The sequence below is a fragment of the Marmota monax genome, unplaced genomic scaffold (genome assembly GCF_021218885.2).
Source record: "Marmota monax isolate L192 unplaced genomic scaffold, Marmota_monax_Labrador192_F-V1.1 WCK01_AAM20220418_F8-fsc00114, whole genome shotgun sequence".
Classification (NCBI taxonomy): domain Eukaryota; kingdom Metazoa; phylum Chordata; class Mammalia; order Rodentia; family Sciuridae; genus Marmota; species Marmota monax.
In genome coordinates this window covers 4,096,689-4,116,061 of record NW_026694943.1, presented here as the reverse complement: position 1 = coordinate 4,116,061, position 19,373 = coordinate 4,096,689, and the positions used below count along the sequence as shown (strand labels likewise).

Genomic DNA, 19,373 nt, shown 5'->3' with positions numbered 1-19,373 from the left:
ACCCCAGGAATAATCCTATTTGAGCCAATGCTGAGAACTGTTGTACTGTTGACCATAATGCTAACACAAAATGGAACAAACAGTTAAATAACTGATTTTTATATATATATATATATATATATGGTGCAGCATCATTCTAAATCATTTAAAGTAAGTGCTATTGTGTTTTCATTTTTTGGACTAGTATCTTACAATGCCCTATGGTGTTGTCAGGGAGTATAGTGAATGATCAATTTATTATTGGTCATATTAAAGACATAGATTAAATTGGTTTTTACTACTCATTTAAGAATAGAAAACCTAAATAGTTCTATATTCATTAAAAAATTATGTTTGGAGTTAAAAAAATTCTACCCCGCTACTACTAGCACCAACAAGGAATAGGCCCATACAGGTTTACAACTTTGAATAAACCAAATATTCTAATGTTACAAGAACCCTTACAGGGTATAAAATAAAAGAAAGAACTCTCCTCAATTTTTTATTCTATGAGCTAACATCTCATATAAATATAAAAATTGTACTCAAAATGTTAGCAAACTAATTAGCAAATTCAGTTATTCATAAAAAAGATGAAATATAACCAAATTGGACTTATTCCAGGTTTTTTCTGTTTCGGAGATACTCTGGATGGAACTTAGGGGTGCTCTGGTGGGCTACATCCCCCACTCTTTTCAGTTTATTTTGAGACAAGGTCTTGCTAAATTACCAAGGCTGGCCTGAATTTGCAATCCTCCCACCTCAGCCTCCTGAGTAGCTGGGATTACAGGTGTGCACCACTAGGCCTGGCTTCATTTGTATTTGAAAGTAATTTAAGTAACAACATTAAAGAGAAAAACTAAATCTTTGCATAGCTGAAAAAAAATTCAACATCTATTTATATAACAACTTGGCAAACTAAGAATAGAAGGTAATCTCCTCAATTTTACTAAAAATCTGTAGCAAATGCCATACTTAGTGATGAGCTATTAAAAGTGCTTTAAGATCAGGAATAAGAACAGGATGCCTGCCATCACTGCTCCATCCAACACAGCACTGTGACTAGGGGTAAGTGGCAAGAAATAAAGCATAAAGACTGCAAAGGAAGAAAGAAACCTGTTGCTATTTTCAGAAAAGTCTGCTGACACAGAACTCCCCAAAAGTATCTATAGCAAACATAGTTCAACTATTAAGAGAATTTAAACAGGTTGTGGGATATAAAAGTAATTTATAAAAATAGAAATAATCTGTTAAGTTTCTTAAAAATATAAAACATATAGGAACAAGTCTGTAAAAAAATGTGTCAGGCCTTTATTGAACAATCTGTAACTTTTGTTTATAGTTAACTGTTATTTATGGGGTAACCTTTATATAACATATAGCCTGCCTCCTTTCCGTAGCTGCAGCACTGGAGATTGAACCCAGGGCCTTGTGCAAGCTAGGCAAGAGCTCTACCACTGCTCTATGTCCCCTGCTCCATTAACATTTAAAAGGCTTAAATCCATGAAGAGATGTTCAATATCCTTGGATATAAAGCTACAAAATCTCTCCCACATCCTTGATGGATTTAATGCCATCTAAACAAAAATCTCCCCCAAATTCTTTGTTGGACCTAATGAGTTAATCCTAAAACACATATGGAAATCAAAAGGGGACTAATAGGCTAGGCAGCCATGAAGCAACGGGAGAGGGCCTTGGCCTACAGGTATTCATGTGGCATATCAAGGACCAGAGCTACTGAAGGCAGAGCCAGAGGAACCTGACAAACATGGAGAAGAACTGTTTAAGCACCTGGGGCTGTGCCAGTTGCTTATTAACACAGAAAAAAAAATGAAATCAGAGTTGGTCACTGCACCATAGGCCAGAACAGTAATAAGGGGTGAGATGGTTAATTTTATATGTCAACTTGGTGGGGCCATGGGGTACTCAGGTATTTGGTCAAAAAGTTATATCTGGGTATTTCTGTGAGGATTTCTGGACAAGATTAACATACAAATCCGTGGACTATGAAGCAGGGCACTAAGTTCTCCATGATGGGAGCAGGTGTCAATCAATCAGCTGAAGATCCAAGTACAACAAAAAGATTGGTCTCTCCTAAGCAAGGGAGGATCCTTCCATCTCCATCTCACCATCATTCTCCTGGGTCTGCTGTGCAGATTGTGGACTGGCCAGGCTCCACAACCACGTGACCAATTCCTTAGGATAAATGTCCTTCCACACATGTATACATTCTTTCTGTTGGTTGTTAAGTTTCTGAGAACCCTCACTCATCAGATGTAGACCCAACAGTATGACAGAATCTAGTCCTTGTGTTGCACCAAGAATGGCGAGCACTTTGGAAGACAGGAGATGAATTTAAAATGATTGGGGCTAAAATGGACAAGTTCAGGGGTCACAGGATTTTCCACTGCACAGATTATGGGAAAAAAAGCAAGCTGAATAAACAGAAGAGGCAGCCGTGGCTATTTGTGTAATTTCTATCAAAAGGAAGCAGAAATTAGAATGGACCAAAAATATTAGCCCAGAGTTATTTCAAGTAAGAAGGAAAGACACAGAGATGGGTAAGACGGAAGACAGAGTAAGAAGATGAAAGTTCACTTATTATTCAGTTATTGAAAACACTGCCTGGCTACAGACTATGGCAGGCACCAGGGCACCAATGAATAGGACACAGTCCCTAATCTCAAGGGACCCAGAACTGGAAGAGCAGACACACCAATGACATTTATAAAACAACATGAAGCAGAAGGTACTGCTGGAGCCCAGAGAGGGGTGTCCAGCTTCCTGAGTCTCCCATTGTATTACCCTCTGTCCCTGCTGTGGTTTGCATCTTCAGTGTCCCCCAAAGGCCATGTGTCAAAGGCTTGGTCCCCAGGTGCTATCGGGAGGTAGTAAAACCTTAGGAAGAGAGACCTAGTTGGGGGGTTTTAGGTCACTGGGGGCGACCCCTTAGGGAATTATCAACCCCCACCCTCTCTGTTTGCTTCTTTCACTTCCCAACCAGGAGACGAGCAATTCTGTTCCACAATGCCCTGCCCTGCCACTGGCACAAAAGCAACAGGGCCAACTGAGACCTCCGTAACTATTAGCCAGACACATCTTTTCTCTTCATGAATGGATTATCTTAGGTATTTTTACAGTAAAGGACAATTTTGCAGTATCAGACAGCACACTCTGTATCTGTGTCTATCTGCAAATCCTGAGCCTTCTATAATCTTCACCACTATAGAACAAGGACATTAAGTGGGAGTGGAGGAGACATAAAGGATTAACATGGGAAAACACAACCACTGTAGAACAGAGCACATGTTTTGAGACAAAATGAAATAGAATTACAGGCCATGTAGAGAATTTTTACACAACAGAGACTATAATCTGGAATAACATTAGACTGGACGTCCAGATCTTGACTTTAGGTCTGATTGGTCCAGTCTCCTAGGCAGGTGGGGGATGTTACCAAGCACTGGATGTCCACATGCTTGAGACTTCCTCACTCTTTATAAAGACTGAAACTAACTAGACAATCTCTAAGCTCTTTCTAGTGTGAAAATCCCCCTCCTCATTTTTTTTTTTTTTTTGGTACTGGTGATTGATGCTTTACCACTGAGCTACATCGTGAGGCCCCTTTGTAAAAAATATTTTATTTTAAGACAAGGTCTCCCTGAATTGCTGAGGCTGACTTTGGTCTTGCAATCTTGCTGCCTCGGCTTCCAGAGTTGCTGGGATTACAGGTGTGCACCACTGCACCTGGCCAGTATGAGAACCCTGTGAGTTTAAAATTTTCAGGGTGGAAGGACAAGAAGGGAACATTCCAAATGCTTCTTATATAGGCAAAAATTGTTTTTTGAAGGTGGAATTTGGTCTACAGATTCAAAGTCTAAAGTCCAGGAATGTCCACCACAACAACTGGTGTTTTGAGCAAAATCAGAATTCTTCAGGATTTACTATCTTATAAGATGCATTTTACATCAACCTTGCATTTGAGATGATAAAGCTTTGGGCCAAAACAAAGAGCTTGAGTATCTGGTATTAGGAGTGGACTCTTGGGATTTAGACTACTTTTAGCTCTTATTAAATGTTCAGCTCTGCATGGTAGACTGATCTGGCTCCCTGCCAGACTGGTAAAGCTGCCCACATTCCCTAGACCCTTCAATCCTCAGCTTCCTTATCTGTAAAATGGAATTAAAATCTCTGCTTTTCCCAGGATGAAGAATTTCTTTTTAAAAATTTTGCTTTTTTTTGTCTTCTTAAAAAAAATAATTTCCTTTTTTAGATTATGTTTTGTGGGGTGATCTCCCACTGAGCTACGTCCCCAGACATTTATGATTTTTTAATTTTGAGAAAGGGTCTAGCTAGGTTGCTGAGGTTGGCCTTGAACTTGCAATCTTCCTGCCTCAGTCTTCCCAGTTGCCAGGATTACAGGCTGAAGTAAGATCATCGAACAAAGCACGTTATAGTCTGCCTGATGGCAAACCTGTTATTTGTTTTTATATAACATTCTATATGATAATCATTGGTTACATGGCTTTTGTGTACACAGTACCCCAATTAAGAAACTGGATTTGGGCTATGTATGGTAGCACATGCCAGTAATCCCAGCTACTCAGGAAGCTGAGGCAGGAAGATCACAAGACCCTGTGAAAATAAAAAGGAATGAGATGTAGCTCAGTGGTAGCAGGTCCCTGAGTTCAACCCTTAGTACAAAAAGAAAAATGATGTGGCAGTTTATCAATATTCTACTGATGAAGAAACTTAGAAACTTAAATTATTTTATTTTGAAATGATTAAAATAAAATTTATTTTTTCTCACTTGGAAATTCTTCAAATGGAAAAACACCATCCCCACCCCCTCAAAAAAAAAAAAAAAAAAAAAAAAAAAAAAAAAAAAAACCACAAACACCTTTTGTAAATTCTATGCATATTAAGACAGGTAAATATCAAAACTCTTCAAAAATGTGGTTTTAGGTGAAATATGATGAGTTGTAGCCTCAGTGAACCAAAAACCTCTCTGTACAGATGCTAAAAACCCCTCTGTACAAATGCTAAAAACCCTCAGCCATCAAAGAGATCACTCTAATTCTGGTGTCCTGCCTTCAGGAACAAGAACCTCTAAACTCCTGCTATCAAGTGGTCACGGAACCTTGGCCTGAGTGGCGGGGTGAATCTCAGGACTAAAAGTGCCCACAAGATGCTCTCTCCAAATGCAGTGTGGAGTCCCATCCCCAGGGCTGTGCGTGTGGCTGCTCTTTGAATTAGCCAAACTCCAAGTTCCTCCAGTGGTAATTTGTAAAACATGGGTTCAGAGAGGAGACATTCTATGCTAAGTTCTGCTCTGTCTTAGTTTTAAAAAGTTGCATGGGGACTTACGCTCGGCCCACCTCCATGCATCTTCAGAGCTCGCACGGTGGCCACCAGCACCACCACATTGGGCACCAGGCCAGAAGCTCGGCATTTGATGTTGAAGAATTTCTCCATCCCAATATCAGCCCCAAAGCCAGCTTCAGTCACTGTGGGGAAGCAAGTTGGAAATGACTGTTATCTTCTAAAAACAACAAAAGGCTTTGCAGTCATTAGTAAGGAGTGATAAGGATCCAAGCTGAAAGGTCAGCTCAGTCCTCCCCAACCTGAGCTTCCTGTGTGCATCTCCTGCAGAGCTGAACTTACTTTCCTACTGCCATGGAGAATGTTCACCTGGAAAGATGGCTCTCTCCTTGTTTTGCACCACAGGATTGAAGGATTCATTGCCAAGGCTAAGATTTTTCTGTTATTACTGTAACTCTAAACAAACTTTTTTTTTTCTTGGCAGGGGAGGTGTGGGTACTGAGGATTGAACCTGAGGGCACTTACCACTGAGCCACACCCCCACACCGTTTTGAGACAGGGTCTTGCCAAGTTGCTTAGGGCCTCACTAAGTTGCTGAGGATGGCCTCAAACTTGAATCCTCTTGCCTCAGCCTCCCAAATGGCTGGGATCACAGGTGTACTCCACCATGCCCAGCTCTATTTATTTATTTTAAATAAAGCTTTTCTTATGGGGATTTGCAGTTTTGCAATCAGGTTCCAAACTATATCAAAGGATGATGATAGCATGATGATGATATAAGATCCCTTCTTACTAAAGTCACTGAACTTAGTGCCACCTGGTCATTTCTGTTGACTGACAAAATTCAAGTTCAAGTTGAATGGCTTAAGGATGTTGATCATGAGACTTGAAGCAAGACAGCACCTTTATTCCAGAATCACAGAGGATGCTCATCTCTCTGTGTCCCCACCCTTGCAACTCCCCCCAGTTGGCAGAAATGTTTCTGTGGCATGCCTGGGGATGGCTGACAGAATATTAGCACTGCCTTCCAAGACAATGGGTCAGCAACATCCTCTTCATGCCCAGGGGAGGGCTCTAGAGCCTTGCCACTGGATATGTGACTCTCAGATCACAGCTGCTGCATCACCTGGGAGCTTTTTAGAAATGTGAAATCATGGGCTCCCGTAAGACCTACTAAATCAGAATAGCATCTGGATAAGTTCCCCAGGTGAGATGCATGTCTATTACAATTTGGGAAACACATTCCTCTAGGAAAGGAATACTACTGATGCAGCAAAAAGTAAATATTTGTGGACTCTGAAACCAAATACCAACAGTACAACCAAGGCTAAAACTTATGGAACAGATAGGAATTGACAATAAGAAAAGATTAAGGTATAAACCAACAACATTTAAAACATGAGCAAATTTTATCCCTAGATTTTATTAAGAATAAAAGGAAATAAAATTTCACACATAATTTCAAACTCTAAATACATCTAATTCTTTGTTGTTTTCTTTTGGTACTTTATATGCCTATAGAGTTTTATGAACTAGGTGTAATTTTGCAGTCTTCTCCTTTACTTTACAATTATCATTGCTTTTCTGCACTGCAAGCGTTCAAACTTTATAAGTATCAGCTAATTGATGTACCAAAATTTATAAGATTGTTCCCCCTGTTATTGAATATTTGGCTTATTTCCAATAGAAACAATGCTACACTGAAAATATCTGTGTACATGGGCTTTAATCTTTTTCAAATTATACTCTTGGAATAAATTCCCGAGGGTGACTTATGGTGTCAGAGGATATAAAAAAAAATTATGACCACTGATATGTTTCTGACAAACCACAAGCTATTTCTTGAAAAATATCCAATTTGGAATGACTATAGCTATAAGCCATTTTTTATTATATTTTCTTTGAACCGACAGCAAAACAATTTAAAGAAGTGAAAGACATTCCTTTTTATATAGAATTTGGGACAATTCTGATTTTTATTACTCATGGTCAAAACTAGACAAGATTTCTTACAGCAGCAGTTGCTGCCTCAGGGGTCTCCACGGAAGAGCAAATATTAATATCAGCATGTTGGCAGACCCCAGAAGCTGAATCATTTAGTTAACTTTTGTCAAAGGTCATTACAGGCTGGGGGTGTAGCTCAGTGGTAGAGCGCTTGTCTAGCATGCACAAGGCCCTGGGTTCAATCGCAGCTCCCCTCCTCGCTACCCTGCCAGGGTCTCCTAGTGCAAGAACATTTGGATGTCCAGGCAGCCTTATGGAAGGGATTACATGGGACTGTCCAGTTAGTGTCACAGACAGGATCCTCAATCCCTTTGAGTCATGCAATTTTTTAAAAAAATATTTTTCATTATTTTTTCTTCCACATTTTTTGTTGGTGCATAATGATGGAATCTGTTGTTACGTATTGGCACATGCACATACTGCAACAATCATTCATGCAGTCTTGGTCAGTTATTTAACTTATTTGAGTCTCCAGATCCTCATTTAACTTGGGAAGATTAAGTGAGATAATCAGTACATATAAAATACCAAGTTTCTGTTTTCTGGGACCTAGTAAGAGCTCACAAAACGGCGGCATCATTATTACCAAAACTACACTTCTCCCGCTTGCTAGAAATCATACTGAATTCTGAGCATTTGTTCAATTCTGCAATGTCTAGGCATTTTTCTGGTGGAAGAGCCCAGTCTTGGGTTTGCTTCCCTCATGCCCGCCCAGGAAGAGGGGCTCTCTGCACCCGCGTGACAACTGCAGGGCAGCACTGTGCTGGGGTAGAGCCTGGGCATTTGGGGAAAGGTGGCAGGAGTCCAAGGGACAGTCAGGATCTTCCCAAGGAAGTAAGGAGTCAGGGGATGGAGGACGGCCAGTGAGGGGAAGGGAGTGGAGGGGGAGAGAGAAGAAGAGATTCACAGGTAAAGGTGAGAGCAAGAGCTGAAATCAGCCTTTGAGCGAGCAGGGAAAGGATCTGCTGAGACCAAGAAGCCATTACTCCCACCAGCAAGGTCCAGTCCGTGCTGCGGAGCAGGGTGCAAGGAGCCAAAGTGGTCCACAGCGTTTCCCATGATGTAGCGCTTTGGAAAGCTGTTCAACCTGGCCCTGTAGTGGCAGGTCGGCTGCTGTGGACATTTTGCATGCTGGGGACTGACCCAGTGCTTTCTGAGCTGTTTCCTCCAGAAGCTCCTGTTGGACAGTGAGCTTCGAGGACAGGGCGCATGTCTGAGAGATTAAAATCACAAGACATGTACACGGCACTGAACAAAGGTGCAGATATTTCCACATTAAATACAAGTGACTAGTAGAATAGCAAGCTCTGAAACACTTGGTCACAAACATATATTGTCATTATTGACTTTCGACTTTTTGGAAAAGTCGAAAGCTCAGATTCCCTTCAAAATATCTCTTCCTCACCCCTGATGCGTGGTCCATGTTCTCCCTTCTTCCCAGGCTCCCTATTTCCCAAGGGAAAAAATCCAGGTGTCTTCACATGAATCCCAAGGCCAGCCTCATGTGAACCCCAGACACATCCTGACCTGCACTCCCATTTCACTCTCCAGGAACATGGAGCTCCCTGAGGAACCCACGCCAGTCACACTACTTACCCTCTGCCCTCGTCTCCCACCCGAACAGTCCCCTTTCTCCTGTCTGCTGTGGGGTCTTTTTTATAAATATTTTCCTTAGACGTTGATGGACCTTTATTTTATTCATTATTTATAGGCGATGCTGAGAATCGAACCCAGTGCCTCACCCATGCCAGGCAAGCACTCCACCACTGAGCCACAACCCCAGCCCCTGCTGCTTCTTTTTTAATCGATGCATCTCAATTATATGGAATGGTGAGTTTCACTGTGACACAACTGCTCATATATAAAAACACAATCTGATGAATCTCTCCCTCCTCCAGTCCTCTCCCTCTACCCTACTTACGACAGCCCTGTTCTTACCTTTGTATCTTCCACACATGAGGGTTTTGTACTCAGGGGCACTTAACCACTGAGCCACATCTCCAGCCCTTTTTTTGTATTTTTTTTGGAGACAGGGTCTCTCTGAGCTACTTAGGGCCTTGCTAATTTGCTGAGGCTGGCTTTGAACTTGTGATCTTCCCGCCTCATCTTCTCAAGCCGCTGGGATTACAGGCATGCGCCACTACACCTGGCTTAATTCCATATTTTAAGAGACAAACTAGAAACAAACAAATAAATAAAAGATGAAAAAGTGGTAATAAAGAGACTTCAGCCAGGTATGGTGGCACATGCCTGTAAACCCAGAAGCTCGGGAGGCTGAGGCAGGAGGATGGAGGGTTCAAAGACAGCCTTAGCAACTTAGCAAGGCCATAAGCAACTCAGCGAGACCCTGTCTCTAAATAATAAAATATAAAAAAGGGCTGGGGATGTGGCTTAGTGGTTAAGCACCCCTTGGTTCAATCCCTGGTACCAAAAAAAAAAACAAAAAAAACAAAAAGACCTTCAGTTAGGGAAAGGAAACAGGATGTAGTTATAAAGGTCCAGGGACTTAACTGCTAAATGCAAAGGAAATATGGAGGCAAATCACGTGAAGAAAACTGAAGTGAGTGCCAAGTCCTTGCACTTTGAAAGCTGTTCTGAAACAGAGCATACAGTCACTTTCATGTTGTTTGCTTTTGAACAACGACAGGCTGCCAAAGAAAACAAGGAACATGGGGAAGGTAGGCTGATGTGTTCACAGTATTTACAAAAGTGAGGACCCCATTAATGAGCCATCACCAATAACTAGCAACTTGGAAATTGAGGCTGCAGTGTTGTGTATCTATGTCTGAGTACCCCGGGGACCTTCACACGAAGGAAAAGGGGACAAGTCACTCTTACTAGCAGGTTCTACTTCTTAGGGACTCCCTGGAAATTGCCAACATGTGAGATCTCTAAGTTGAGATTCCCTAGCAACCTGAAATAAGCAATTTATTCCTTTGTCACATTTGCTGCTCTCAATAAATTTAAAAAGAGATACAGGCTAGAGAATGACTGAATATTAAATTTAACAGACTGCTCTTGAATCATAAAGCAAGTCCGCTTAGTAAGATCTGGCTTTCCTGAAAAGCAAGCAATACAGTCATCTCAAAGCCACATGTTTAATAAGGCTTGCAATAGAGTGTTTGTAGAAGTCACAACAATTATTTGTCTTGGCAATCTCTGTTCTCTTTGTTATAGCCATTCAGCTCACAACATGAATGAAAACAGGAAATGGTGGCTGACAGTCTTATTGTGCCGACACAGAAGTTATTCGACAGCGATCTGTAGCTTGATTCAAACTTCAAAACCCATACTCGGCTCAGAAAGGAGGGTCAGTGGGTTCAAGCTGAGAAGGGACGAGCCACTCAGATCAACACTGTTATTAACCTGCACAGGAAACCAAGCTCTGGGTGCAGGTGGAGAGTGAAATACAGGGCAGCTGGCTGTCCATGACGAACCCCAGGGCACCCGGATGTCTGTTGCAAAGATCAAACAGAAACAAAGACAACGACGAGCACAGGAATACTACCACAAGGGCACTCTGGCAGGCATGCCTGGTGTCTGTGCAATTCTTCAATGAGAGATGGTTTGTCAGTATGTGTCAAATTGTTCTACCATGTCCCTAACTTACCGTATGCACAGAACTCTGATTTTAAAGTTGCTAACTGACAGCTTACATAAGAAAGCAAAAATAAATTAAAAAACCAAGCAACAACAACAAAAAACATGAACAGCATCCTTCATAGGAAGACCCTATAAAATATGGCTCGTAAGACTGGAACTGTGAGGGAACTTTAGGGACAGTGGTCTAGCCCTGTCCTGGCTCCTGAGCCCAGGCAGGTGGTCGGCTCGAGATAACGGCGTGGAGCCCACCGTCATATCTGGGTCCCTCTGCTGCCAGCCAGAGCTCCCCAGCACACGGCATGCTCTACCACTGGGATTCCACTCCGAAGTGTTTTTCGTTCAATGTATAAATCACAGAATTTAGGAACAGCTTTCATTCCTCATTTGACACTTGCTGAACCCCCACTCTGTAGTCAGGCACTGGCAACTGCACACCAAGGTCTCATTTAGTCAAACTGCCAACACATTGAACAGGAGGAACGTGAGAAAGATTAATCAATTACCTAATCAAAAAGGAATATGGTTCTGACCTTGCCCTTTCCCCTTCCTGAATTCCCTTTGGTTTTTTACAATTTTTATTCATTTTTTCCTGTATGAAGGTAAATTAGAATTTGATGATTTTGTATTTGCTTCTGGACGTTCTTGTGCTAGAGGACGTTACCGTGCCCACCTCTGCAGAACCACAAACCATCAGTGCAGTTCAGTTGTTCTTGACAAGAGGCAACTCTGCCCCACCTCTCTGGGGGACAATTAGCAATATATGGAGACACTTTTGGTTGGCCCAGGCATCTCGTTGGGATGCTTCTCAACATCCTATAATGTACAGGGCAGCTAATCCCCACTCATCCACCTTTTTTCAACAAACAAAAAATGTTTTACCCGACACATGCACAGCACTGAGGCTGAGGCAGGCCACTGTCCTTCAAGCAGGACAAAGGAGGCTTGTGCTTTCTAGAGGCTCCCTCTGAGAATATTACAAATGCATTAGATTCTAGACTAAAAGACTGAATGAGCTTAATATGTTAATAAATGATTGTAACCCTATGTAAAATGAGATCCTGAAATATGAAATATCCCAGTAAAAATTCTTCTCAGCACAGCTTTGATTTGTTGCATTAAGTAGACTCACTACAATTTGGCAGTTTCTGGTGATGAAAACTAGTGACCAGGTAGGTGACTACTGAATTAATCTTGTAAGAAAGAAGGGAGTGATCAGGGAGAAACCTTCAGTATGGGACAGCATGAGCGATGGCAGCTGTCAGCCCTCCTGCTAAAACATACATGAAGGGGAAAAGATTATTCTGAGAAACTGAGTCAGGAGGGGCAGGGCCAAATGTCGCAGTTACTAAGCGTTTTCTGTGCAGCAGGCGCTGTACCAACACTCTCATTTTACCCTCCACCACTTGGGAGGGAGCTTTCTCCTCCTCATACAGTTTATGATGCCAAGGAGCAGAAAGTTCAAGTAATTATTGCCAAGGTCACACAGCTATTAAGCTGGCCTGAAAGCAAGGCCATTGTGACTTGAACTGCAGTCTCTGCCAATTTCCCTGCTCCAATTGCCTTACCAATACATCAACCAATCCCACAGCATTTCTCTAGCTGAATTGCTGGATGGGTTTTGCTTTCAATGAAAATCTTAACACCTTGCACTTCCACAGCATTTCAATCTATAAAAAGTAGCTCTGTATTATTTTCCCGACTGAGAGGTGAGCGTGCCCACATTTGTTTTCTAATTGCAAAATGGTCCTGCTGTGATAGCAGAAATAATGTAAGCCACAGTCTTCTCCTTTATATCTCTTCCTTCCTTCTTTCTTTCACATACTCATTTTCTCTCCAGAGCAATTCTCTCAGGGATTACTAATCACTTCCTCTCCTAGTTCTTGGACTATGTGTCAATATAGATGAATCCTGGGCAGCAAGAGGAATGTTCTGATGAACAAATATGACCTCAGAGAGAGGACACTCCAGGGACCAGGTCCACCTGGACATGGCACCCCAAACCAAGCAGAAATAGGCCACACAGGCAGGGTACACTCACCGCAGTGGCGTGGCCTTCTGGGGCTGAGGGCACATTGCTACTTGCCAACTGAGCAGTCAGATCCCAGATACCCTCCCTCCCTCCCCTCCCACATGTCAGCTCTCCCATCTTTGGGTGAGGAAATGAGTGACTCCAAACCTCTAGGTTGAATTTTCTTTCCCAACCTCAACTTTTCACCAGCAGAACGCACAATAATGGGACAAAAGGGAACCACTGCTTTAGCTCTGAAATTCTCGCTTTGCTTTTCCACTGGGGGGAACCCCCCTTGGAATCTAAGGTCTGGTTGAACTAAGGCACTGAGAAAAATTTCCCTTGAGTTTTTGGCTACTTGAAATAACGGAATAGTGTCACCAGAATCGCAAATTGAATTTCTGTCTTGTTATAATCACCATGGAGTCATTTATCTCAAGAGTACTCAGAAGATAAAAGAAGTGAGAACGGTAGGATTTCATAGTCAGTTTACAATGGAAATGACTTTTCTGTCCATGATACATGCACTCTAAACACACACACACACACACGTACAACATATTGACTACTTTGCGGTATGAAGCTGAATTTATGGACTCTTAGAGGTCTCACAGAAGAACTTTAGCAGCCAGCTCAGCTCAAAATGGGTTGACATAAGAAAGATGTCTGTGAAGAGCAGATATGGCCCACTTCATTTTCAGAAGGATTTCTTGAAAACAGAGGGGGGGGGTGGGGAACACCTGTAGCTTTCATTCAGTTTGTACTTTATTTTCTTTCAATGAGTCAGAAATAAAGAAACTTTGTGCAGGAAGAAACAAGGTAGAGGCGGTTCAGGCTTCATTCTGAACTATCTGGGCTGTAATTCTGGCACCTGCCTACAGCTAACTTAGGAACAGCCAAGTTCAAAGTGACAGCGCCCATGAATTCCCAACTCCCGCTCAAGGTGAGCTAGGCTTGGAGGAGTTTAATTATTTTTTTTAGGTGACAAGGATGAGGCTAAGTAAACCAGGATGAGTCATTAAATTAACCACTAAAAAGGCTTGGCATTGTTGCTATAGCTTAAGAAACAAAAAACCAAAAACCTCTTGATTTAGAACATTTTAACTTTGAGGATCTATCTCATCTCAAGACCACGAAATTTTACTAAAACCTAAATCCTTTCGGCATTTTAGAGTTTGTCTATTTAATCTATTATCCTCTTTGGTTTTTATTAAGTGTATTAGGCTCAGATTTCCATAGATTATAAAGAATCAACTGGGCACGTATTTGGAGACCTAAAGGAAGAAGAAAGCTGACGTCAGCATTAATCCTCCTCGCTGGCTTGGTCAAGGCCATGTTTGCACACACCTGGGGGAGTCTGCCAGGGGTGTAGACCATATAAAAAAGTGACTGGGTGTGTATTTAGGGAAGGCAACAAAAACAGATTCAAAGTCTAAAGAGGACATAGGTACATTTTTAGTGGCACAGTAATGAAAATTTAAAAAATACCGATAATGCCACTTTGATGTGTTTTGATGTCAGGCTCCAGAATTCCCTTCCTCCAGCAAGTTAATTGGTTACAGACACTGGTTTGCTTTATTTGGAATCATCACTCATCATCTTTTTTATAAAATGATTTTTTTTCCAAATTTAATTTTGGAAAAAAAAAAACACGTTCAAATGAAAATTCAATTATACGTGTTATTTTTACCTCCCATAAAAAAGCCCAACTGAATTAAATTTAAGAATCCATTATCCAAATAGTTCCCATCTTCTTATCAGGAGCATACACATTTGTTGACTGTCATGGCTGTGATCAGGGCTTTAACCTCCTCAGTTTTTAGCAAACAGTAGTGTTTGTAAGTTTTGGCCTGAGGCCTGGGATTTTGGATGACCACACTGGTAGAGCTAGTCTCTTGTAGCACCTGAGAAGTGGACACTAGGAAGTTAACATAAAACAGAAATGAAATCTGCCATGCATGGCTACTAACATGCCTTAACCTAACATAAGGGAAAGACGAAATACAGCATTTTTAATTGAGCAGTTTTTGAAAACATGCCCCAAAAAGGGGGGGGAAAAGTATAAGTGTGAAGGGGTAAATACACTTTATAAAGTCAAAGCTTCCCAGGAAAGAACAGTTAAAGAAAAAAAGGCAATCACTTTTTCTGACCATTAATACAACTCAGCAAGAGAAACTCTGCTGAATTTGAAAACAAAGTAAATACACCAGCATTTCTATAACTTATAGAAGAAAGATTACAGAAGAAATGAAGGCAGAAGGAAAATACTGAAATCTGAAGTTGTAACGTATTTATTCTAACATTGACAAAGTAGGCAGGATGCAGACTTCTGAGCCAAAGGCAGAGGCCCATTCGTGCATTACTTTACCAATTTATGAGTTGCAAATTGCACTTTTAAAAAAGAAGAAAAATGGAAGATACTGGGATACACCACACATCATGCATAGTAAGCAAAACTATCTTATCTCACTGGGTGGGGCAGAGCACACTGTTAATCCCAGTGGCTCAGGAGGCTGAGGTAGCAGAATCTCAAGTTTAAGATCAGCCTCAGCAACTTAGTGAGACTCTGTATCAAAGTAAAAAAATAAAAAGGGCTGGTGTTGTGGCTCAGGGGTTAAGAGCCACTGGGTTCAATCCCTGGTACCCTTCCCCAAAAGTATATTGTTTGAAAAGGTTTGAATGTGGTCTTGCACACATGTGATCGTTATATATAATGTACTTCTGATCTGGATTTCAAACATTCGTGTCTCTGCACAGGTTTTACTTCTAGCAATTTCTTATATAGGTAGGGAAGAGCTGGTTTCATGGTCATATGTTACAGGCAAAAGAAGAATTGCTTAGGCCCTGCCCGTTCTGCTCAGCGTTGGTACCCAGGGTGCAGGAGGCTCCCAGGGAACATCTATCCCAGAGTACCTGCTGCTGATTTATATTTAGGGCCACAAAGCACCTGATAGCCTGAAGGATGAGGAAAAACTGCACAATGTATTTACTCTAACATTCTACCTCAAGGGGAGACACAGTGTTATTCTCACTGATTCTCTGACCATTCATTTCCACAGAGTTGGAGACAAATGTACCCCGAAAAGAAACGAACAATGTGAAGAGAACACTGGAGAGCTTCATTCCATTTGATTGTTTTCTTTGCTTGGTGGGATACACTGGGAAGTGGTCCCCTCCCCCAGTCCCCACCCCTGGCTCCCAGTACTGGGAATGGAATCCAGGGGTGCTCTACCACTGAGCTACATCTCTAGCCTTTAAATTTTTTTTTTTTATTTTTTTTGAGATGATCTTGATAATTTGCTATGGCTGACCTTGAACTTGTGATCCTCCTGCCTCAGCCTCCAGAGTAGCTAGAATTACAGGTGTGCACCAAGACCCCTGGCTGGAAAGTTGTTCTTTAGAGCAGCAAACAGCCTTCCCCAGGGCATATCGTTCTATGAGCAACGCTCACGTCCTTTCAGGAAATGTGCCTGTGGCCAGTGGTCTCACGGCCCTGGAGGGCACACCCATCCTGGTCCTTGGTGAAGATAAAGGAAATGAGCCCACAGGGTTACCCAGGTGTCACAGTGCTGTGCGTGAGAAATTGGGCCACAAGAGAACAAGAGCAGCTCCTCAGGGAGCGGAGGTGGGATTCTGTTTTCTCCTCTCCTCTGGGACCCGAGATGGCTCTTCCTTGGCCCTCATGGCCACCATACCTGGAAAGTGGCCAACCCAGGGAGGAGTAGGGGAGAGAAGCACAGATCAGGATCATCAGAAAGATGAACGAGGTCCCTGGCTGCCTCGGGCTCCCCTCAGCTTGCGGGGCCGACTGCCGGCCTGGACACTGCACTCCGAGGGCCATGCCTCCTCGTGCCAACTTGCAGGGGACCTCAGGCCAATATCTGTCTGGAGACACGACACCCCAGTTCCCCAGGGCAGCTCTTCAGCCTGCAGGAGAATCGTTTTGTGCTGAGTGGATCTTCTAGAAGTTAATGGTGGCTTCACCTGGCTTAGTGCCAGGGCAATGCTGGTGCCTCGGGCTCAGCAGGGACCAGGGTGGAGCCACGGAGTTCAAGAGGCACCAAAGGTAGAAAATCAGGGAAAGGAGGGAAGGAAAGCCAAGTGCTGGACATGCGATCCCCACTGTCACTGGGTTCACATCAGGAACAGGGCAGGGAAGCTGACCCAAGGGCTTGTTAGTGACCAAAGTCCCTAAGGTGGACCCACAGTAGCCACATTCCTCCCCCCGCTGGTGTAGCTGCGCCACTCTGGGCATAGAGGCAAGGATAGCGCTGTCTTGCTTCCTCTGAGTCCTTCCAGAAAGTGTCCTATGCCCTGGCAGGAGGCAGCCCTGCTGCCTGTCTGGTGGGACCAGCCCAGCAAGAATCAAGGAGCACACTCTGGCAAGGCCCGGAGCCCACATTTGTTAAAACCCAAACCATAAAGGACAGCCTTGAAGAAGAGGGATGGATGGCAAGGCTTCTTCCTTTGGTTGACTTCCAAAACGAACATATTGTTAGAAGAAGGACACTCTGGAGCTGCCCAGGTAACAGATTTCACAAGGAAACGGTAACAAAGGATCATCACAATTCTCGTGTCCCCATCTCGACCCCATTTCTAAGCCCAGTTGGAGTTGAGACTAAAGTTTGTTCCAATTCGCATCTTCTAATTAAAAAAACCAACTCTCAATTTGCCACCTCTCCTTCCTCCTCTTGGGAGGTCCCCAGCCTGGTTTTATGTCCTTATGCAGAAGTGAATCTAATGTGGGTACAAAATATGAGTATTTGTGTTTTATAGGGAAATATCAAGCATCTATAAATATTTGATTATTATATTTATTATCCTGGCAAAAGGTACACATTAAAAACAAAGTTTGGGAGATGGGGTCATAGGTCAGCAGTAGAATGCTTACCTAGTCTTGCAAAAGCCCTGGGTTCAATTCCCAGCACCAAAAAATGAAAAATAAAAAACCTCCTCCCAAACAAAGTTTCATTATGCCCAATGGGCTTACAGAATTTCTGAGACAGCTTCCTGAAGGGCAATTTGGGGTTTTCACCAACAAATATGGTAACCTCCATCAAAATAACGTAGGTCATGCACTGAAGCTGATTTCACATCCGGATCTTTTCAGTTAACATAATGTGCCGCATTTCCCTGTGACGTTAATAGATTTATCATGTAACAGTCCCCTATAAGAAACACGGCTTACACAACCGTTTGCTCGCCTGCAGACGTGTCCTGAACTTTCTCACAAGTGATCTCTGACACTGTAAGAGCTGAAGGCTGCTGGTGAGTCTGGCTGGTGCAGAAGATAACCCTAGGCATAGTCTGCAGAGCAAGCACCAGTCTGCTCCCTACATCCTAGCTGGCTACTGTGCACAAGTTGTCAGACAGGAAATGGAGATGGTGACAGATGACATGGCATTAGCCCAAACAGTGTATGACCAAGCCACCTTTCTGTTTGAGGGAGATCATGTTGAATCACAAAATCTCAGCTTCTCTTATGGCAAGGTATAACTCCAAGGCTGTTAATGATATGTAAATAGAAATATATGTAATTTCCTGGAAACCTCCCGAAAAAGGGTATGGCCTCCTTCCTCTTTCCTATTGGTAGGATACAGCTGCGATGGCTGGGGCTTGTGCACCACACAGCACAGAGCCTATAATGTCCAGGAGCGGGGGCATCTGCCCGTATTGCCTACCCCGAATTTCTTGTATGTAAAAGAAAAGCAAATTTCTATTAGCTTTGGATCATCTTTCTTCATGGTTCCTGTTATCTGTGGGTGAACCTAATCCTGACTGATTCATTATGAAAATAGAGCCTACTTAGAAACACTATATAGCACTTTTCATTTCTATCATTTCAGTTTGCACATTACTTGAACGTTACACAGTGTTTTCTTTCTCTGCACAACATTAACTCTGGGAATGAAGTCAAGGTTACATTTCTAATTTAGAAGAGATGTGAGATTTGCTCAAAGTTTTGCTGATGAACGAACTGAACTTTTAGAGGCTGAGATGTGGCCAGAACTCTTTGATGGACACCCCAGAGCTGTACCACTGAAGGTAACGGAGAAAAGGTGGAGAGCAAGCTCTGGACACTGAATTAAATCAAGACAGCAAGAAACTGGTGCATATGTCAGTATGGAGCAGCACAAGATAAATGTGTAGGACCCCAGAGGGTTTCCTGTTCATCTGGCTTTAAAAACTGTTTTTGCTCTAAATTCTATCTCTTCTGTGCACGGATCTGCTGAACAAAGAAGTGTTTTTTGGAGACAAGAAACCAAAACCAAACCAAAACAAAACAAAACCCCTCTCTTTTTATACTTGTTTTAAATACTTTAAGAAGCTCTATTATAAAACTATTGCCTCCCCCTAAAAAGTAAATGCCATCTACAGTCAACCAAAAAAATCATGATTTTATAAAACAAACAAAAAGACCAAACAACATTGGGGAACAACTCCAGAGGAGGTATGT

The 19,373-nt window shown here is 42.5% G+C and overlaps 1 protein-coding gene across 1 annotated transcript in view; it reads right to left on the bottom strand.

Moving 5' to 3' along the window:
• The window catches only part of Mthfd1l (methylenetetrahydrofolate dehydrogenase (NADP+ dependent) 1 like), a 190,308-nt gene that overhangs the window by 77,086 nt on the left and 93,849 nt on the right, over nt 1-19,373 (bottom strand). The window contains exon 21 of the mRNA XM_046427403.2: nt 5,347-5,486. Coding sequence (XP_046283359.1) covers nt 5,347-5,486 — 140 coding nt within the window. The remainder of the gene's footprint in view (nt 1-5,346; nt 5,487-19,373) is intronic.